Source organism: Alosa alosa, chromosome 1, assembly GCF_017589495.1.
Source record: "Alosa alosa isolate M-15738 ecotype Scorff River chromosome 1, AALO_Geno_1.1, whole genome shotgun sequence".
Lineage (NCBI taxonomy): Eukaryota > Metazoa > Chordata > Actinopteri > Clupeiformes > Clupeidae > Alosa > Alosa alosa.
The window spans coordinates 12,565,629-12,588,062 of NC_063189.1; the positions used below are offsets into that span (position 1 = coordinate 12,565,629).

The window sequence follows — 22,434 nt, forward strand, 5'->3', positions numbered from 1 at the left end:
AGACGCTATGCCAATTGACTGTACATTTGTCGATAAGTTGAATTCTCCCAGGATTTAGAGACTTGTAATATTAAACAATGGAGCTAACGAACGTTCAGTAAGATGCCTTTAATGTTGTTTGTTATAGTATAGTAGCTTGATGAACCACTGCTGTCGGTTGTGAGCTGTGACGTTAACGTTAGCTTATGTTAGGAGTCGTGTGACAACCCTGAATGCTAGTTTGCTAGCATAATAGTTTAGCTCGGTAACCTTGACGTTAACCATTGCCAACACTGCTTGTGATTTTAGCAGACGGCAGATGCTTTAATCGTCTAATATACACGATTGTATGTTGGTGTTCAGAGGTGAACGTGGGAACACTTTCAAATGAATCTAATGATGATATTCCATCGCATGTCATATCAGCATTACGTTAGCGGAATAGACGGCTAACTACAGTAGATGCCTTGGCTGCCCACAACCAGTCTGACTGAGCTGCGCTGGATATCTGACAAACGATATAGCATGCAGGTGGCAGTGGTTAGGCCTATAGCAGCTAGTATTTTATCTTTCCTTACTGTGTATCTGTATGTGGTGTTGACCATGTGAAGTTAATCAGAATGTCCTGAATTGCGGATCGCAGAAGTAAATAAACATGAGTGACTGGAAGAATAAAAACAAAATTGTATGGTGGATTGGTGTTGGCATGTTGACCTAGTATGATGTAGTCAAATAACAAGCTGGTTATCCTTAGGAACAATGAAAACAGTACTTTTAAGTCAATATCCAGCATATTTAATGATCTTAATGAAAGCATAAGGGCAATTCCATGCAAAGGTCATCCTTACCATGGAGAAAAAAAAAGTTGTGCATACGCAAATAGAACTGTTGTTAAAATCTTCATTTAGCTCTATATTTTATTGTTTGTAACTGATCTGATGGAGAATGACACCCTTTCACATCATACCAGAAACAACATTTTTCACATGGTAATATTTTACATATTTAAAAAGTGGATAAATGGACCCAAGGTTCAAACAAATTGTGTAATTTGACAAATTCCACATTGACAAGGGAATGGTAGAGCAATGTCTATGCTCAGCTTGCCTTTAAGAGCGCAACTCCTTACATTTGTAAGGCTTTTGTTTTTAAGTCAGCAAGTTCCATGGCCATGTCACATCCATAATGTTTTATAGGAAAAGTTTATGCTACACATACAGTGTTGATGCGACAATATCCATAGTGTCTGTGCAAAGCTGATTTATATCAATGTAAAGTGTGATGACCAAATTGTGCCCCTTTCTTACTTTTAAAACCTTTAATGGTGCGTTATGGATGTGACGGTATGGATGTTACATTATGTAAATTTACAAGACTGGAGACTTTATTATACCTCAAAGCCGATAAAACGCCTGTTCTGGTGGCATGTCAGTTTCAATGCATTTCACCTTAGTGTTTAGAATTGACATTTCAAAGATTATTAGGTTGATCGAAACCACAGGGAGGCCTCGCCTAAGCATTAGCAAAACAAACATAATATTAAAATGCCTCCAGTGATTAGCCTAGCCATAGCCTATTTTCAAGTGGCCTAATAAAAATCTGAAAATCTGAGCGATTATCTTCCCGTAACTGTCATACTGTTGTTGTACAGTAACTGGATTATCGTGTTAGCTGGTGAAGATGGCTGACTTTGCAGCTGGAGTTAACATAGCAACCTCCTGTTGCAGATCTGTTCAGCCTGCCGTTCATGTCTGCTTAACACAGTTTCATTTTAAATGACGCTATATGCCAGCATTTGAAGTGTCAGGTCCTCTGTAGCTAATACCCACAGAGTAACATGAGTAACGGCAGCAATAAACTAGATGTACCGCATAGCGGTACAAAATATGACTGCCTCTCAGTCCTGCATATTCTCTTCGCAAAAATAAATCACGCTTGTCAATTTGTCTCCATCTCCTACTCCTGCAACTCATGTGCATGTAAATGTGTATATGTGAGTTTGCTTTTGTTTATAAGAGTGTGTGTGCATGTGCGCATGTGCGTGCCTGTGTTTGTTTGTGTGTGTGCGTGTGTGCATGTGTTTGCATGCGCACATGCGTATGCGTGCCTGTGTGTGTGTGTTTATGTGTCTGCATTCATGTGGGTGTGTGTGTGCTTGCCTGTCTGTATGTGTGCGTGCGTGTGTGTGTGTGTGTGTGTGCACGTGCATGTGTGTGCGCGTGCATGTACTTTATGTGTGCAAATCACAAATGAGTGGGTATGGGTTAATGGGTTAATGGGGGCTCTCGAGACTAACATACCATAAATATTTTGTCATCTTGGGTGCAACGGTTCAGGTAGGGCTAGTTATTTAGGGGAGTGGCCACCAAGTATCATGTTCCCTGGTGTTTCAGTTACCGGGGAATCACTGACCAAAATTGATGACGGTAAAAGAAAAAAATTAAGTCCTTTTTTATTTTTTAAATGACTTGATTCTTCCTGTGGATCTTAGTGGGCACTGAGGAAGCAATACTTTCATTGCTAGTTTTTCATGATTACTATTTCAATTGTTATATATCAAAATTCACTACTTAATTATGTGTTTTATGTAGTTTGTCGAGGACTGGTTCAGACACGTCACATCCATAACGTGAAACCGTCACATCCATAACGCCAGTTTTTCCTACATAATGCATTACGAAAATGACGCATAGTTTAAAAATCACACTTTTTGTGTTCATTCAAGTCTCCTTCATACTACATATATCATAGTTTCGTAGAAAACCTGTAATCTCTCACAAAAGTGTGTCCATTTCATGTCACATCCATAACGCTGATAAAATGGCTTGTATTCTTAGGATGAAATTGATTATAGGCAATTTGAGGATTTCTCAGTATTCAGAGGACAGAGGTTACATTAAAATGTATGCAAATTAATTCACTGATACTAATTTTGCCCCCACTTTTGGCATTTTGTTTACCAATATGAGTCCAATTGTCACATCCATAACGCTGGAACTGCCCACAAGCATAACGGGCCTGCTAATGTTACTGTATCTTGCAGGGTCAACTACAACTAGAAAAGCTGTTGCCAGTACAAACCTAGTAGATCTAAGTTCTGGATGTAACACCACCTCCCTAGGTTAACAAAGGATCTGAACCGTCTTTGGAAGTAGATATAGCTATGCTTAAAACTAACTCTCGAAACTCACGTCCCAAAGTTAAGATACACCTGTCTGAAAAGGTCCTTTAGAACATATGTCCGTCAGTACACTATCACCCTTACTGTCCTGAAGTATCATTGAAATTCAGCCCTTACTGATATGCCTAATTGCTGGAGGATAACACAATAGGCACACTTTCATTTTTGGAATTATTTAGTTTGACCATTTACGCTTCAGGTCACTCATTGTCTTTAATTTGGCCATTACCTGTTATGAAAATGATTTTAGGAGAAAAACTGAAGGCGCGACAAGTACCCAGACAATTGTGTCATTGCATTGTTAAATATTGGCATATGATATCTACCATCCATAGTTGATGGTCTGTTTTGGATGTGTAACAAGGAAGTGTATTGTCACATGCATATAGTTACTGGATGTAAGAAATGCAGTGAAATTATGTCTGGTGGGGGGTTAGTAGATTAAGTGGCAAGGGCTGCATAAAATGAATAAGCCTTCATTTTAGTGGTCAAGGTTTTAAAAAAACAGTATTGGTTCTTTGTAGCTGGCTCTACACATCGGAGATATTTTGTTCAATAGCCTATGTGTTATAATAACATGATAACCCAGCTAAAACACCCTGTTTTCACCGATTAGATAGGTGCTCCTATGGGAGTAAATGTTTCTGTATTTATGTAGTTAGAATGAGCGGCTAGCTCTGCAGATTACACTTGTGGTGCAACAGGTGATATCACAGCCTGGGATTGTTTTTTAAGCTTAGTGTTTGTAGCCTAGATAAGCATTTTGCAAATCAGTGTTCAGAGAACAGTCTGGGAATGTAGTGATATGGTGGGAAACTGTTTGAAAAATATCAGCATAGGCCCTGATATTGTCATCTTGCCTAATTCTTGCTGTGACATCGATGGTAAAACACAGCTGCCAATATCATGATCTCCCTGTGATGTGTTGTTGAACACTTGCTATCACAAAGATTTAAAACAGAATCAAGACGTTAACAGCTACGCCTATTTGATTTAATGACTGAATCTGAGTGTTGGCTTTTTAAATCAAGTAAATATAGACTATTGCAGTAGCACTTATTTCCACCTCTTTCGATCGAAAATTTGAAAACGAAGATATTTTTGTAGAAGTCAAAATTATATTTAATTAAACAACCTTACATTTGTCAGCAGTGAGAAGGGTGTAGATGTTGATAAAATTTGGTTTGGCTCTTACCGGAAGCATTTATTGCCTTACCTGAGTATGTTTACTACGCTCAGTGTTGTCCTGTTCTCTATTTCTGCCCCCTCACTCAGTCCCTGAAGTTGCTAAGAGGGATATTAAAATGTGTTGGTGAATTGAAATTCAAATTCAGACAAATTTCTATTGTGCCAAGACCTACTTCAGGAGGTTATCAGTGCATTAGCTGTCTGTGATCAGTGGAAAACTACGAGAGAAAACGTTTGGGGGGGGGGTCTCAAGAGGGACACAAATTAACGTTAGACTGAGAATTCTCATCGCTAAATCAAAATTCCACTTGTAGCTCCATGTGTTTTTGTTATTACAACACCGTTTACAGCACTTGTCATTTTCCATTTTCAGTACAAAGATAATTTCAGGGTTCCACAGGTCATGGAATTTCTGGAATATCATAGAATTTAGAGATTTTTTTTTTTTTTTTTTTTTTTTTCATTTTTGGGACAGTCATTGAATATCAGGGAATTTTGTTGTAGCAGTTTAACATTTTCTTGCCAAAATACATTAGATAGAATGTGTAGAAATATATTACATTATTAGCTTTACTGCTAGATTGAGTAGCCCAACTGTGTTTATTCAATTTCCTATTCATCTCCTGCTCTAAAAAATTAAGATTCGTGACCCTTACATGGGTGCTCTGAAATCATTGGTCAGTATAGTGTACTATTCATTATATAGTAAGTCATGGAAATTCAGGGTTTTTTTCTGGGAATAGTCATGGAATTTTACATTTGACTTAGAGTGGGAACCCTGTAATTTAGATACCCTTTTGGGGCAGGAGCTTTTGTTTCTTAAGGAATCCGCTGTCGTGGTTTGTATGGAAATGAATATTAAATGACAAACACATGGGGGTCATAATAGGGGATGGGTGGAAATAGGTGACTGTACTACCAAAGAAATGATCTTGAATTAGGCTATTGTCTTTAGAGGGTTTTGGTCATTAACATTGCTCTCATGTGTATGTTGGAGCAGACAGGCAGAAGCCCTGAAGGCTGACATGACCGGTAAGTGTTACCCCAAAACTTTGATATTCTGTTCATTCTGTGTGGTCTGCAGTGGCGGAGACTACTTTGTGACTTTGCTATTTCTGTGCATTTTGCCTGGTGATCATTCTCTAGAACATCTGAACATTTTTGGTAACCATGGTATTACATGTCGTTACCAAAAGATCTTGGAAAAAGCAGACATTGCATCTTTTTAAAATAAATCATACACACAAAGTATAGCCAAGCAAAAGGAGATCTTTAGTGTTCATTTTTTAATATAATTATTCATGCAGATTCAAAGCTTGGTGCTGCCGAGGTCTGGACGTCACGACAGGCGCTTCAGGATTTGTACCAGAAAATGCTGGTGACGGACCTGGAGTATGCGCTGGATAAAAAAGTGGAACAAGACCTGTATGTGGTTTCATTTGTAATATTTTCATATTCAAATGTTATACGTGTTTAACCTGCATGAAGAGTGACGATTGGCTGGTCAATGTGTTCAGGAGATCAATATCAGAGAGAGAGTGAGAAATCACATGAGTTTGTGCAACTGGGCCTGTTTTTTGCATGCTTTGTTCTCTTAGTTAGTGTAGAAGTGAACTTTCTCATTAGGTGAAATGGAGACTAGTGGTGATATTTTTTCTTCTTCTTTCAGCTGGAACCATGCTTTTAAGAACCAGATAACTACACTCCAGAGTCAAGCCAAGAACAGAGCCAACCCCAATCGGAGTGAAGTGCAAGCAAACCTCTCGCTGTTTCTTGAGGCAGCCAGTGGATTCTACACACAGGCGAGTCCCAAGGATTTTCACTGGTGGGGTTTTACATTCTGTTTGAGCAAGGACAAAAAAATTTCAGAATAAGCACAGAGGCACATAGGGCGTTGTGATGGGATAACGACTTTGATTAATGTAGGCAAGCTTTGATGGGTTTTGTTTAAAGCATTGTCAGGACCCCAGGGGTTTCCCTGCATAATGAAGTTTAAGGTGCAAGTGTTTTTGTGAAGCATCCAAGCCAAATTAATGTAGAAAGGCATTTAGGTAATGTCTTGTTTATCAACAATATTAGATTACCATTTCCGTAAGTGATGTGTGACTGATGCACTCATTAGCATATAAATAAACAAATAAAAGTGCATTCTGGCTATCGTGGCTGAAAGAGGCAGATGAGAAAGCACTGCTTTGGATAAAACATTTAGCCTACAATTTTAAAAAGAACGCCCAGACCAGTTCTGTTGACAAGAGCACCAATCTACTATTTCTGCAGTAAGGAATTTCCGTTGCCTACCATAGCAACGCATGCAAAACAATCCAGAGGTAGGCCTAGCCTACGAGTTAGCACACCTCTTGATGATAATAATGCTAGCCACCAGCCTTGTCAAAGTTAACTTTGTGAACGTTTTGCTGAGCCTAGCCTATGACCGACTAACTAACTAACCGACAAACTCCCTTAATAAATTCACTATATTTGTTACACATTTGTAACAAAATGTCTTCAAAAGATTTTTTTGAAGGTGGTTACATTTATTTTTATTCCAATAACTTCACACACTACATTTCCTTTTGCACTCGTTTTCCTACTGTTTAGTTTAATTTCTTGAACTGCTCTGTTTCTTCTCTTGGACTGCCACCTACTGGATAGAAAAGGCAACAACCTCCTTGCCTCCTCGTGCGGCTCGCGGCTGCTCAACTGATGTTCTCACTTCTCCTTGGATTTAGAGTTTTTTTTTTTTTTAATAGCCTATATTTCTGGCCCTCCTGGACACAGCGTGTGATGTCATTCACTCTACAGTCGCTAGGCTCCAAACTCAGCACAGTGATGCCTTCTTTGCGATCTCTGGTGACTTCAACCACATTACACTGGATTCCACCCTCACAAACTTTTACCAGTTTGTTGACTGCCCAACTAGGAAAAACAGCACAATAGATCTCATGTATGCAAACGTGAGGGATGCTTACAGTGCCACCCCCCTTCCCCCACTGGGGAAGTCGGACCATAACCTCATTCATCTTCAGCCAATGTACAAGCCAAAAGTTCAGAGGCTACCAGTTGCCACGCGCACCTTCAGGAAGTGGACACCGGAAGCGGATGAGGCTTTGAGAGACTGTTTTGAGTCCACTGACTGGAGTGTGCTACTGAATGGAGAGGACTTAGAGGAGGTCACACATTGCACTACTGACTATCTGAACTTCTGTATGGACATTGTTGTTCCCACAAGGACTGTACACTGCTATCCAAATAACAAGCCTTGGATAACCAGTAATGTCAAGACCCTTCTCAATAGGAAAAAAGATGGCTAAGGAGGGGACATGGCAGAGCTGAGGCGCAGTACAGGGGAACTCAAGAATAAGCTGAAAGAGGCTAAGGAGGACTACAGAAGGAAGATGGAACAGAAGCTGCAAGATAACAACATGAAGGAGGTGTGGGACTGTATGAAATCTATCACTGGCCTTAAGAAGAGCAGCAGCTCTGTGGAGGGAGACCTGGACAGGGCGAACCAGCTGAACCACTTTTACAACAGGTTTGAGTGCCCATCTCCCAGCCCCCACCCCACCTCATTACCAGTGCAACACTCACCCCCACCATCACTGGATATTGCACCCCTCCTCCACATGGCGACAACGACCTCAGTCAACAGCCATCAGACACACAGACCCCAGATGCTGCCCCCCTCCCCTCCCCCCCCTTCATCATCACTGCTGATCAGGCTATCGCACCTCTCCCCCACATGGTGACCACCAGTAGTGCGGCAACAATGGCTTCAGCCAACGGCCATCAGTCTCTAGCCACACGACAACCCTCACAGAAGCACCCCTCCTCCACCTCACCCTCCACTCCCCTCATCCCCCCCATCATTTCAGTGGACCAAGTAAGTTATCTTTTAAAAAAACTCCATCCTCGTAAGGCAGCCGGGCCTGACAGACTGTGTCCAAGGCTGCTCAAGGCCTGTTCTGCTGAACTGGGGGAGCCACTGAAGCACATCTTCAACTGGAGTCTACGTCTCGGACAAGTTCCAACACTGTGGAAGACATCATGTCTCACCCCCGTCCAGGGCTCGAAATTAACGATGTCCCGGGGACCATAAAAAATGCTTCCGGGACACAATAGAATGATGTCTGGGACAACTCTGGTACAGTAGAAAAAATGGCAAAGCAAATTTCAAAATAGGTACTTTTTTCCTAAACTGTTCACAAACGTATCTTTCTCGTCTTAATAAAATTATACAAAATTTGACCTGCCGTGACGGGCAGCTGGCAAAAGCAGCGTTAGCCAGCTGATCTGTAAAGAAGTGGTTTTGTACACGCAGCCTTACAACACAGTTTAGGCTACTGCTCTTCGAATCACTGTTGGCTACAATGTTATTTTTGGTACAAATATAGTAAGATGCCCAAATGGGCTGGGTGCTTGGCGCTTCCTTAGGAATCCGCCCATTATTGGTTAAATGAATATTAAGTGACTCATAGGCCGACACAAAAATAGGGCACGGGCGGTAGGCCTAATGGGTCACTTTCCGATATAGAGGTTAACTTGCCTAACTAGCAGGCAGGTAAATGGCATTTGTTTTCATGACATTGTGAACATTTTTACTGATAGTGCAGGTGTTCTTGAAAAACGAGGTGACCGCCCTCTCTGACTATGTGTTTTCTGTCAGTGACAGACAAACGTCACCAATATCATGCTGAGCTAAATAGCCTAGGCCTACCGCAACTGCGATTTGACAAAAAGATAGTGTTGCAAGGTAGCCTATAACAATGAAAACAGTTATTTAAGTTAGCATTTGACATTTCGCTGTGGCAGTTCTAAGGCTAGGGATGTCCAAACTACGGCCCGCAACGCACTTTAATCCAGCCCGCCGAGCATTTATTAGTTTGTCATAGATCCGGCCCGCCACGCACTTTAGACCAGGCCGCTCGCTATTTTTTCCAGCAATAGACGACGTTGTGGTTAACTTTAGGCTACTGCAAACTGCTTTACACTGTTCTTAGAGAACGTTTACAATGTCAAAATAGCTTGTTACATCGAGATACATAGTTGCAGCAGATCTAACTACGCTTTGCTACTTAATTTAATTGGGAACGCATTTGAGTGTGCACAAGAGGGCGAGAGTGTGGCAAGAGAGTAGCCTATCTGACAGCTTTGTGGTAATTACCCACGCTACTTATTGTTTTCACTGAGATCTGTGGCCATGACCTCACACCAAACTGACATTGAAATTAAAGACACGTGAAAATAGATTATTGACGGAATGTTTTACAACCCTGTCCGTCAAAACGATGGACAATGAATGTCTAGTGCAACCTCAAAAGAGCCAAAAGCAATCTCTGAAAATAAGTGTTGCGTGAAACAGCAGATGATTAATGTTAATAAAAATGGTCTTTAATAAATTGTTCAGAACTGACATGGTGGACCAGAACGAGTTAATTAAGTGATGCAAGTACTGATCATTATGCTGTTTATTATGTAGAATGGGAAAAAACAAGAACTTGAATTTGGGACACTGGTGTTTAAGTCCGGGACAGTGCCAAATAGAATTCGGGACAGCTGCGGGACCCTGAGAAAAAAAGTTAATTTCGAGCCCTGCCCCCCGTCCCCAAGAAACCACACCCCAGCGAGCTTAATGACTTCAGGCCTGTCGCTCTAACATCACATGTGATGAAAACAATGGAGCGACTGGTCTTATGTATGCTCAGACCCCAGGTACGCCATGCACTAGACCCGTTACAGTTTGCATACCAGGAGAAAGTGGGCGTGGACGATGCCATCACTTATCTTTTCCACAGGACACATTCTCACCTAGACAAGGGGAAAAGTGCTGTGAGAATCATGTTCTTTGATTTCTCAAGTGCTTTTAACACCATCCAACCCCTCAGACTGGGAGACAAGATCTTGCAGATGGGTGTGGACGCTCACCTGGTAACCTGGATTACAGATTACCTGACCGAGCGACCGTCAGACTGAAGAACTGCCTCTCTGACACTGTGATCAGCAGCACCGGAGCGCCACAGGGAACTGTGTTCTCTCCAGTCCTGTTCACCCTGTACACATCTGACTTCTGCTACAACACCGAGTCATGCCACATGCAGAAGTTTTCTGATGATACTGCAATTGTGGGGTGTATCAGGGACGAGCAAGAGGAGGAGTACAGGAGCCTGGTGGAGGACTTTGTGCAGTGGTGCAAACTCAATCACCTTCAACTAAACACTTCAAAGACCAAGGAGATGGTGGTGGATTTCCGCAGGTCTAAGCCCGCTCTGCTACCAGTCTCTATTGATGGGGTTAATGTGGAGGTGGTAAGCACCTACAAGTATCTGGGTCTCCACCTGGACAATAAACTGGACTGGTCAACCAACACTGATGCACTCTACAAGAAAGGACAGAGCAGGCTGTACTTCCTGAGGAGGCTGCGGTCCTTCAATGTGTGCAGCAAGCTCCTCAGGATGTTCTATCAGTCTGTTGTGGCCAGCGCCCTCTTCTATGCAGTGGTATGCTGGGGAGGAAGCACAAAGAAGAAGGATGCTGGGCGACTTGACAGGCTGGTAAGGAAGGCTGGCTCTGTAGTGGGAGCTGAACTGGTGTGCATCACTTCAATATCTGACAAAAGGACCCTAAACAAACTGATCAACATCTTGGACAATGAATGTCATCCGCTCTACAGCACTATAAAACCAAAAGAGCTTGATCAGCTGGAGACCTCGCTCACTGCCATGCACAACTGAAAGGCTGAGGAAGTCATTTGTTCCTAGGGCCATTGGACTGTTCAATGCCTCACTAAAGGGAAGAGGAGAGAGAGACTTCTCTGCCTAGTCTGTCTGCCTCTCCATGTCCTTGTTTGAGTACTGACTGCCCACTACTGCTTACTACTGTTTTACTACTGTTTTACTAATGTACACAGCCTAATGTTTTCACTACTGTTTTACTGCTACACTGTTTTTCATGCTATATTAGCACACATGATCAATGGCTGCGGTCAGGCTTCTGCTACAATACTGAATGAATGAATGGTTATAACCCTATTACCTCAACCTGTTCTTGCACTGAAATAGTTTTTTATTTTACCTTGTCTACATTATACTTTACTCTCCTATTTGTCCATATTATTTATGCTGGTCTCTAGACCTTACTCTTGCACTGTTGCACTAATGTTGGACTACTTTTTGCACCTTCACCATGACTCACTCTCTTGAGCACCTTGCCATGCACACATAACTAAGGACTATGGTTGGACTACTGTTTGCACCTTCACCATGACACTCACTCCCTTTAGCACCTTACCAGTCCCGGCCCTGTCATTACAAGCGTCTTATGCTTGATCACCCTCAAGCACATTGGACTTTCTTAATTTAATTTATATAGTGTATTTAGTTTTGTTAGTTTTCTTATCTTTCTTATCTTCTACTGTCTTTATTGTACAGTGGAGTTTAGTTTTATGTTTATACTTATACTTATGTTTACCATTTCTGCTGTAAGTGCATGTTGTGTGTGATGTCTGTATGCTACTGAGACCCTTGAATTTCCCCTTGGGAATCAATAAAGTATCTATCTATCTGGAATCTAGCCCAAAAAGAAGCAGACATGTTTGTTTCTTTAGCCAGGTGTAATGCTACTGTTGCAATTAGGAAAACCCTGACGCTAAGCGTAAATCGGAACACAGACATTCAAAAGGAGGATTCATCTTTTTTGTAGGCTAGCATAACCCTTCTGGTTGATATGTCAACGTAACCAAAATAACACCGTTAAAAAACGTGTTCTACACGTTAGTTTGGTACTTGGTATGCCAGACTTAACTGATGCCTAAAGCTTCAAACCTGAACATTTCCCAAAGGCACCTTTGCAAGTACAAGGTAAAGGTAGGATACATAGACGTCAGTCAGAGAAGCAGACTCGTTTTCTTTTTGTGTATTTTCTCTTAAAAAAAATGTACTGAACACCCGACGGAACATTTGATGGTCACATTGGCATCTTATCAATTTGTACATTGGAGTATTTCTCATGCTAATAAGTCATTCAGTGATGGGGAATTTGTGATGTGTGTCAGATATCTTTGTTGCTTGCTATACTCATTCCTGAAAACGATAATTTGTAGATAATCTGCCAAGTGTCTCACTTTAAATGAAAAAGAGAAGATCTATCTTAAACTGTAGGCCTAAGTCGCTGTTGTAGTGTGGGCATCTTTTTTTGATGTGCGGCTCTTTTTGAGTTGTGTGGAATTTTTTTTTTTTGGCTCTTCATGCTGGACTGGACATCCTGATTTAGATCAATTAATCAAAGAGTATATAATTAATTACATGATTTTGTTTTAACCGATTGACAGCCCTAAAAAATAAAATAAAAAAAAAACAGTTCCAAAATGTAGGCTGGTTTAGCACCTAAGCCCCCTGAAATCCTAGGGAAAACCCGATCTTTTAGAGCAGGGATTCCCAAACTGTTACGCAAGCTGCCACTAGGGGATATGCGAGATGAAAAGGGCAATGTCAGAAAGGTGTTAAAAATTATTCATTAATTAATATTCTAATTAATTCATAAATAATAAATAATTTAGAATCAGGTTTTAATGATATGGAAACATGAAATTAAAGGAAATCATTTGTAAACTCTATAGTAGGCTATGTTTTCAATAACAAAATAAGCTACCCACAATGCACATGATGTCCTGCAGGCAGCCAGAATATCTGGCGCGTTAGTTTCGTGGAAGTATAGGCTAGGTAGAAGGCTACGCAAACATGGAAAACTGGCTAAAAACAGGGACACTGTCCAAAAGGCCTAATCAAAGGGATCGAAGAGGAGAAGCGAGAGAAACAGAGCAGGGGACAGGTAACGATGGGATAGGGGGCAGAATGATGAGGGTGGAGGTGGTTATTTGTTATCATGTAGGGCGGCTAATTAAACATGATGCCTGGAATGCGTCAAAAGAATGTGTTACTTTTTTGTGTGTCCAATGGTGGGGGTACGCAAGCAGAGTCCGGATGTTGATGGTGGTCTGTGGGAAAAAAAGTTTGGGAACTGCTGTTTTAGAGGGAGAAAATAGTCAAAGTCTTTCAGTTTTTTTTTTTTCCTTCTCTCTCTCTCACAGTTGTTACAAGAACTCTGCACAGTTTTCAATGTGGACTTGCCATGTCGTGTGAAATCATCTCAGCTGGGTATCATCAGCAATAAACAGAGCATCACCAGCAGCATAGTGAAGCCCCAACCCAGCTCCTGCTCCTACATCTGCCAGCACTGTCTTGTTCATCTTGGAGACATTGGTGAGGCCATCAACACCAGCCAGTTGAGGCGCCACAGGGAGTGTGTGTGTGTGTGTGTGTGTGTGTGTGTGTGGATTACTGGATAAACTTTTTTTTTTTTTTTTTTTTTTTTTTTTTGAGGGGTGGTAAGGGGTCTTATTGAAGTCACCCTTTGATGTTCAATAAGAGTATAATATTTTTACAATTTTGCAGTTCACAGCATCATTTGCATTGCAATTGCTGTAGCTATACATGGTCTCATAGAGAAATCCAAGAATTTTCTGTAATTCACCTAAATGAAGCTTGTAGGTTTGTATTGACTCTTCCTCTGCTTCCCCTTCAGCACGCTACCGCAATCAAACCAGCCAGGCAGAATCCTACTACAGACATGCAGCCCAGCTCGTTCCTTCAAATGGCAAGTGTGGCATGAATTACCTTTTCTTTTTTTTTTTACAGGTTTAAGACTCTCCTTAACACTTTTCTGTTTTATTTGATCTTATTTTATTTCTACTTGGCTAATCCAATGAAACATATGCATTGTAATGAACATTACACAATTGCAGCACTTACACATGCGATTTTATCATTGCAATTTGCTTCTGATTTATACTTGTGATGGCATAGGATAAAGTGGGTTCTTGTTTTTGTTGAGGGGGGGGGGACATCACATTTGTTAGTAGAAGTTTAAATTGCTGTGAGAAACATCTTACTTTTGTGTTCTGTCCTCATGCAGGCCAGCCCTACAATCAACTCGCAATCCTGGCCTCCTCCAAAGGAGACCACCTCACCACCATATTCTACTACTGCCGTAGCATCGCTGTGAAGTTCCCTTTCCCTGCAGCGTCCACCAACCTGCAGAAAGCGCTCTCCAAAGCTCTCGAGAGGTAACATCTCTCACGGCAGGAAGGGAAGGGAACAGCTGGGAGATGAAGGGAGCTCTTCACGCGTAGCTAGCAGAGAAATGTGTTATCAACCCTACTGATATTTAAGTTTTTGAGTTTGATATCCAGTGAGCATACATACAGAAATGGATATTTGCACTGTACTCTTGGCTGCCTGGAAAGTGTCAGCTAAACGAATTGGTAGAAACTATTGGAAGAAATCCAATAGTATGTTTTGATCTTTATGTGCAATATGCCTTTAAACCAATCACTTTACACATTGATCTGGTAGGTTTGTTTGAAAGAATTTTAAACCATTCCCTTATCTTTCTCCCTTCATTCCACAGTCGTGATGAGGTGAAGACCAAGTGGAGCGTCTCCGATTTCATTAAGGCTTTCATCAAGTTCCACGGTCATGTGTACCTTAGCAAGAGTCTGGACAAGCTGAACACCCTGAGGGAGAAGCTGGAGGAGCAGTTTCAGGTACCCTTAGTCCAGTGTTACACCAGACATGTCACAGCAGCTTTATCATCAAACTGAAGAAACTGTTTTTCTCCTCAAGCAGATTTATATTTCTTTGCTGTTTACTCTTGCTCTGTGGCTGTTTTAAGTTAATAAACAAATTGTTATGTAAGGTCCTCTGTACACCTCAAGTGCTAACTTCATCTGCTCTGAATGGCTGCCCTCATAATCTTGACATATGATACAAATGCATAAATGAAATAAGAGTCCCATGAATCTTGAATTTCCCCTTGGGGATCAATAAAGTATCTATCTATCTAAGTATAACTATATATACTCTTTTGATCCTGTGAGGGAAATTTGGTCTCTGCATTTATCCCAATCTGTAAATCAGTGAAACACACTCAGCACACAGTGAGGTGAAGCACACACTAATCCCGGTGCAGTGAGCTGCCTGCAACAACAGCGGCGCTCGCGGAGCAGTGAGGGGTTAGGTGCCTTGCTCAAGGGCCTACTGGTCGGGGTTCGAACCGGCAACCCTCCGGTTACAAGTCCGAAGTGCTAACCAGTAGGCCACGGCTGCCCCATCTATCTATTTTCTTTGAAAGATTTCTTTGACTATGCATTCTTTACTTGAGTTGTATTTCTGAATGGGTGATTGTACTGCATTTTTAAACATAATAATTTTATAAATAGTCAGTTATACAGTCATGAGTGTCGTCACACTTTTTTCTTTTTTGTGTGCGTGTCCCTGGCAGAGATTGATTCTCCAGAAAGCGTTCAGCTCCCAGCAGCTGGTCCACATCACGGTGATTAACCTGTTTGAGCTGCACCACCTGCGGGACTTCACCAACGAGGCGGACGAACAGAGCTACAGCTCAGACGAGCAGATCAGCTGGTTCCAGCTCCTGGGCCTCTTCAGTGAGTAGCGCTGCCTTGTTGGCTTATTCATTTACAAAAGAATAATCATCTTTATTATTTTGTGGGGGTTAAAGATCAGAGCCGCAGTTGGGATTTGTTTAGAAGACATTTCTGCAGCTTAAAAGAGGTGCCGATAAAATCACGTCTGTGTTGCTGTTTACCCTCAGTGTCTTTCCTCGGAGTGATGTGCAGCCGCGTGTTACTCAACAAGAGCAGAGAGGAGATCATGGGCGAGTGTCCTCTGCCAGCCATCAAAGTGTCCTTGGACTGGCTCAAGCTGCGGCCCACTGTCTTCACAGAGAGTGTTGTGGACAAGAGGCAGTAGTACGTTCCAACTACTGCTACTTTTACTTTTTTCTGTTCTCTTTGGGGGTCTTAAAATGTAAGGGGTCGTGGGGGCATAAGAGGACTACTGATTGTTAATGTGTCGAACATAATTCCAATTTGTTGAAATGATTATGTGTAACAGACACTAACAATGTGGAGAGGGGGTTTTATCAGTGGGATTGGGCTCATTCACATATTCTGTGCACATTCATGAAAACTCAGCTCAAGAATGTGCACATCTGCCTGTGTTTTTATCCACTGTGCTATTGGAGTTAAAAATGGACATTCTCATAATCAAGGGAAGAGTTCTGATCAGCTGTGGGATTAAAATGTAAGGTTGTCAGGGCAACATTTACGGAAACATGCAGGTAGAAATGTAACAAATGTGAATATGTATGAATAGTTTTTTCCATCAATTTTAATAATATTATACCTTATTTGAATCAAAGGTGTGCTAAGGGATGTTGGGTAACGTCACTTCAAACAAAACAGATAGCTAGCTCACCCCTCCCTCCCTCCCATGCAACTGGAACTTTCCTGAATGCGCATCTCGTCGGTGAATGACTGGAAAAGTTTATGTTTCATGGTCCAGGCTGCACTAGACTGTTTTTGCTGCCTTTTTGGAGACCGTGCTGTCTACAGAGACCACATTGTTTTTACAGTGTATTCAGGGGACGGGCAGCTAGTGGATTGTGAGGAGATGTTTGTTGTATGTGACAAGAAATGTTTTAGCTAGAAGGTGCGTAACATCGCTTAGAGCACCTTGAACGCAGAGGTCACGCAGTGGTCACGCAGTACTGTCGGTACGAAAAAAACCGCAAACAATCGGTTTTACCTAGCTCGAGTTGCTACAGCTAACGCAGCCAGACAGCTACAGCGCTACACTCTGGGGGCGTGTACATGGGAGCTCACGCACTTATGATCTCTTCTCAATCTATTCCTATTGCTACTTATTTCTCCTAGTAGAAACAGATCAGATCTCATTTCAAATTTAGCTATCTTATGGGTTGTCGGTTAGTCTGATCAGGTATTTTCATGTGTATGGAAAAAACTGTCGATTTGACCTTTAAATCTGTCAGTAACTTTGTAGCATAATAACTTTGTAGCATAATAAATCAAGAACCCCTCCCTCTCTCTCTCTAGCATCTGGCCGTGGCTTGTGTCTATTCTCAACAGCTTCCAGCTCAAGGAAGATGAGTTGTCCTGTGTATCAGGTATTGCTATTTGTGTCAAACTTTTGTGTCCCTTACCCATCATTTGTTTTCACAGTCAATAACATGGCAATATTGAACTGACATTGGTGGTATTATTCTGATATGTTGTCTTTTGAAATGGTCTGTTTGTCCTGTTCAGCCACCCCTCTCCCTGAAGAGTTCGAGCTGCAAGGCTTTTTGGCCCTCCGTCCTGCCTTACGGTGAGTAGCAAAGGCAAAGGTCATGAAAGGTGTCCTTGTAATGATGACTCTTTTTTTTTAGTTTTGCTACTTGCCGTCCATATCTCACATGGTATGCATGCCCTCCAGGACACTGGACTTCTCCAAAGGGCATCAGGGCATTGCAGTCGGGAAGGATGGGCTTGTGGTGCGCTCTCGCCATCAGCGCCTCATCAGCCTGGGCAAGTGGGTGGCAGACAACCAGCCTGGGTGAGGGGTTTGAGAATATCGTTGCTCTTTATGTTGTCCATGCATTCAGGCCTCTGCTCCTTTATTTATAGTGAGGTGAAATGTAATTCTAAACCAGATTCTAAGAGTGCAATTGATTGAGTCTTTTGATGACTGCTGAGGTGACACTGGGTTTCTCTTCTCTGTCTGTCTGGCTGCCTGCTGTGCTCTCAGGCTTATCCAGTACAGTGTGAGCGATGACCTGCTGCTCTTCATCACCGACATCCCAGAGAACGTGATCGAAGAGCCCCAGGAGAAGGACACGCCCGTCCTCCAGGAGTCGTCAAACGGCGAGCAGATATCCCAAGAGGGCTCTCTGGGCCTCCGGTCGGTCCTGTCGGCCGGGAAGAGCCAGAACAGCACGCTGGACAGCAGCGACAGGCCTGTGGTCACCTTCAAGGAGAACATCAAGCCCCGCGAGCAGAGCCGGGAGCAGGGCCCGGGCCAGGGCCAGGGCCGCGGCCAGCACCAGAGGGACGGCGGCGGCGGCGGCAAAGAGCGCCCCGGCTACACCAAGGGCAACGGCGCCACCGGCAAGAACGAGCAGAAGAAGGAAGGCAAGCGGAAGAGCGAGGTGAAGAAGAACAGCCACGACAAAACCCCCGATGCTGGGAAACAGGTACTCAACAGCCAGGTGACCGCTGAAGTGTATTAGCACTAAGTCCAGAATTGTTGGTGTTGACAGCTCCTATTACTCCATTGGATTGCCTTTAGACAACATTCAATTTAAGTGATGTTTGCATAGCATTACAGTAATCAATGTACTGTTTTGTGTGTGTTGCAAAGGTGAAGACACAGGCTGAAGTGAGGAAGACTCCGGTGTCCGAGGCGAGGAAGACTCCCGTCACCCAGAGCCAGACCAGCGGCTCCTCTCAGTTCATCCCCATCCATCACCCAGGGGCCTTCCCACCGCTGCCCAGCCGAGCAGGTACAGACCACCAGCAAACACATTCTCACACAGACAACGTCACTGCCTGTATTTCAGTATTAATCAGCTTAGGAATTTACGGTGGCACTCAACTGTGTCCTTAATTAAAACAGGCGCATGAATGCATGCTAGTCATTTATCAGGAATTTATCAGTCCGAAGCATTTATCAGCTGTAGGTGTGACAGATTATAATTGGAAAGATGTTGACTGATGATCGGCTCTTGTGTATGTGCTTGTGTGGGTCCTCAGGTTTCCCTCCCCCTCCATACGTCATCCCTCCACCCGTGGCCTTCTCCATGAGCCCCGGCTTCACTTTCCCCACCAACGTCTCTGTGCCTGCGCCTTTCCTCCAGCCTGCCACTCATGCCCAGACCGCCAGCCAGGTGCAGTCTGGGAAACCCTCGCACATTCCCTACAGCCAGCAGAGGCCCTCGGGCCCCGGGGCCATGAGCCAGGGGCCGCCCCAGGCTCCACAGACCCAGCCGCCTCCACAGCAGCCTTCCCAGCAGGCCTTGCAGCAGCAGTCCGTGCAGCTCCAGGTGCAGCAGCAGCAGCAGTCGCCCACCAAGCAGGCTGCCCAGCTGGGCAAGAGCCCACCGCACCACCACGGCATGCAGCAGGTCAGACCTCACCCCCAGGACGTAATTTTAGTGTGTTTTATATATAAATGTATCCTTTACACCCTCATTTATTTCCTGTCTGTGTGTGTGTGAGATGTCTCCCGGTCAATAAGCTGCCATCTCTCCTTGACTTGCTCTTGGCCCTAGTGGGTCAATATTCCTTCAGGAGGTTGTTTTATGATGATGCTAAAAACCCTGTTGGGCCAGTGAGCTGCAGCTGTAAGGGAAGAGTTTAGGGGTGTAAAGATTAACCGATACGTATCGGTATCCATTTTTAACGTGTAAGATACGGCTACAACGATACGTGAAGCCCCGTATCGGAATAAAACTGAAATGAACCGGTCGTTATATCGATTTACTTGTTACGAATCGGTTCACAACCTTTTCTGCTCGCTCAGACTCTCATTTACGTTCCAAGGAGCGCGTTCATCCCATGTCCGGTTTTGAAACTATACGTGGCACGGAATTGTGGGTAATGCAGTTCGTTTTTGGCTACATTCATTGCCCAAAGTTGTCAAATGACCTCATTACCCATACATCTACTGCAACTTAAGCATGTGACAACTCGCACTCGGTCGTTTGTTTTACAGTTTTTTACTCTTTTGTTTTTCAAAATGCAGCGCGAAATTAAACACTAAACAGCAACGATAGTCTGTAGAGTATAGCCTTACGTTTGATGAAGGGATTTCCTTAATGTTAAATAATAATTTGGCCTTTGCTAAAAAGATGCACAAATTATTAGCCAATACATATTCACTCAGACTTTATAGGTTAATGCCTTCACTCAGGCATTATGGGTTTCTGCATTAGGTCTACCGTTGGAACAAAATAAACCCAGAGATTTCCTTGATATGTAGGCCTATTTTATTCTTGTAGGCTATATGAGAAAAGGCCAAGAGTGTCTTAAGCACTGTTTTATATTATTTCGGTATTGTCTTACCTCAACAAGGCTACAGCTCCATGAAAACAATCAGTTATAACTCTATAAAATCTATAAAGTCTATAAAAAAGAGTTTTTTTGACTGAAATGTAAACTATTCTTTTTTCATTTCAATACAGTATATGAAACAAACCTCAGTTTAGATAATCATATTCATTTTTTTGCCTAATTGACAACCATGACCATGGTAACTGATAATATAAAATGAATGTGCACCTTGAGCAAATGATAAAAAATCTTTCAGAATGCTTTTCATTCTTGAACTGCATCAAATTGCATCGAATCGCATCGCATCGAATCATACTGAATCGTACTGAATCGTTTTTTATGAACATGTATCTTTTCTTGTATCGAATCGTGCCCATGTATCTAGATGCGAATCGTATCGTCTTTTACATGAGAGATTCACACCCCTAGAAGAGTTGTTAATTCTCTACCCCCCTCCTCCCTCTCTCTGTGCAACAGTACATGTCGGTGGCAGAGCAGACCGGGCAGATGTGGAGCCAGGCGCCGGCGCAGCCTCAGGGCCCCATGCCCAAGATGCCCATGCAGATGCCGGTCAAGCAGCCGCCGCCATCATCCTTCTTCATGCCGCCCCAGGACCCGCTCAAGCTCTTTGAGCACTCCATGTCCCCCAGCGTCCCCATGCAGCCGCCCAACGCCGTCATGGACAAGAAGCCCAAGTTCCCCGAGGTCAAGGTGCAGCAGGACTTCTACTGGGAGTCCCTGTACCGCTCAGGCATGGGCGAACGCATGACCAAGCGCCAGCCGGGGATGTTCTGCCCCGACCAGGAGAACGTCCCCAGGGGCCCGCCGTATGAGGTGAGGAGGAAACATCGACACTGTGCATGGGGAGGCAAACCCCATGCCGTGGTTAGAACTCGGCCATCATAATTGATTGTTTTTAAATATTTCTGAAAATTAAAGGCAGGATGTGACTCAAAAGAATAGCAAACTGTTAAAAAAAAACAGGTGCGGAGGGTTGACTTTGTGCTGTCCTTTTTTTTTCCTAGCCTGAAAAGGTGCTTTTGTTTCCATTTCCTTCTCTGTTTCAGCTCTTTCCCCTAATTGTCCTCAGCATGCTGTGCTCTTTCAACACATAATGTACAGAACTGCAGCATTTGTTCAGAATGTTTCAGTTTGAACTACTAGCCAGCGAAAGACTTAACAAATCAGTTTAGTCTATAAGAACATATTCGTATCCTCCAGCTGCCTGCCTTTGCTGTTCCTCTTTCCCTTTTTCTTATGGGCTTTCTCTCTCTCTCTCTCTCTCTCTCTCTCTCTCTCTCTCTATCTATCTATCTATCTATCTATCTATCTATCTATCTATCTCTCTTTCTTTCCTCTTTCCTTCGCTCTGCTCTTCATATCTTCCACTAGGACAACAAGAGCTCCCCTCTTCTTCCTCCCGACCTGCTAAAAACACTGGCGGACTTTGAGGAGGAGGAGGAGCTGGTCTTTGCTAAGCCTCCTGGCTTCTACCAGGCCGTGGCTGGCCCTCTTAGCTCTGCTCCTGGGAGAAACATGTTTGTATGTAGCTTCCTCTTTGTCACTCCTGGGCTTGTTGTGGAGGCCTTGCTGTGGGGTTTAACCTGTAATAGAAGGAGTGTTTGTAACATTATGACTTCCACTGGAGATAAATGATAGAAGGAGAGTACTGAATAAAATGGCTCAAGTGTATTTATATGGTTTAATGTCAGTGGAGTGAAGGAATTGAATGTGGTTACTGTGGTAGTGACTGATGGATGGATGTCTTGTGTTTTCCAGTTGCCAAATCAGTCTAGGATGGAGAGTGCTGAGGTGATGGGTCAATCCTCTTCACTGCTAACTCGCGCTGGGTTTCCCATCCAGGTCAGGCTGCCTCATTTACTCACTCACTCATTCATATAGACATACACTCTTAAGATGATGATACATGGAGTAACTATTTGAGCAATTCTGCTGGGCAACCACATAACCAGTTCCATTTATTCTCATTGGATGATCATGATGATTTGCCTACTGATTATTAACGTTCTCCAAAAAATAAATTATTGCACAATATCAAAGGGAACATGCCAGAACCACAACAATGAAGGACACTGTCCAGCAACATTGCTCAAAAATTTGCCCC

General features: G+C 43.0%; 1 protein-coding gene across 8 annotated transcripts in view; it reads left to right on the plus strand.

Annotated features, from left to right (window-relative positions):
- smg7 (SMG7 nonsense mediated mRNA decay factor) overlaps positions 1-22,434 on the plus strand; it is a 45,229-nt gene that overhangs the window by 15,520 nt on the left and 7,275 nt on the right. For 2 of the 8 annotated variants that reach the window (XM_048244400.1, XM_048244425.1), the window contains exons 2-20: positions 5,349-5,380; positions 5,656-5,773; positions 6,018-6,150; positions 13,431-13,602; positions 13,925-13,996; positions 14,315-14,465; positions 14,810-14,945; positions 15,683-15,845; positions 16,013-16,169; positions 17,316-17,386; positions 17,526-17,586; positions 17,695-17,814; positions 18,007-18,466; positions 18,619-18,760; positions 19,011-19,381; positions 20,787-21,143; positions 21,335-21,343; positions 21,702-21,851; positions 22,089-22,172. In XM_048244400.1, coding sequence (XP_048100357.1) covers positions 5,349-5,380; positions 5,656-5,773; positions 6,018-6,150; positions 13,431-13,602; positions 13,925-13,996; positions 14,315-14,465; positions 14,810-14,945; positions 15,683-15,845; positions 16,013-16,169; positions 17,316-17,386; positions 17,526-17,586; positions 17,695-17,814; positions 18,007-18,466; positions 18,619-18,760; positions 19,011-19,381; positions 20,787-21,143; positions 21,335-21,343; positions 21,702-21,851; positions 22,089-22,172 — 2,959 coding nt within the window. The remainder of the gene's footprint in view (positions 1-5,348; positions 5,381-5,655; positions 5,774-6,017; positions 6,151-13,430; positions 13,603-13,924; positions 13,997-14,314; positions 14,466-14,809; positions 14,946-15,682; positions 15,846-16,012; positions 16,170-17,315; positions 17,387-17,525; positions 17,587-17,694; positions 17,815-18,006; positions 18,467-18,618; positions 18,761-19,010; positions 19,382-20,786; positions 21,144-21,334; positions 21,344-21,701; positions 21,852-22,088; positions 22,173-22,434) is intronic. The other 6 variants (XM_048244417.1, XM_048244434.1, XM_048244408.1 and 3 more) reach the window with 5 other exon arrangements.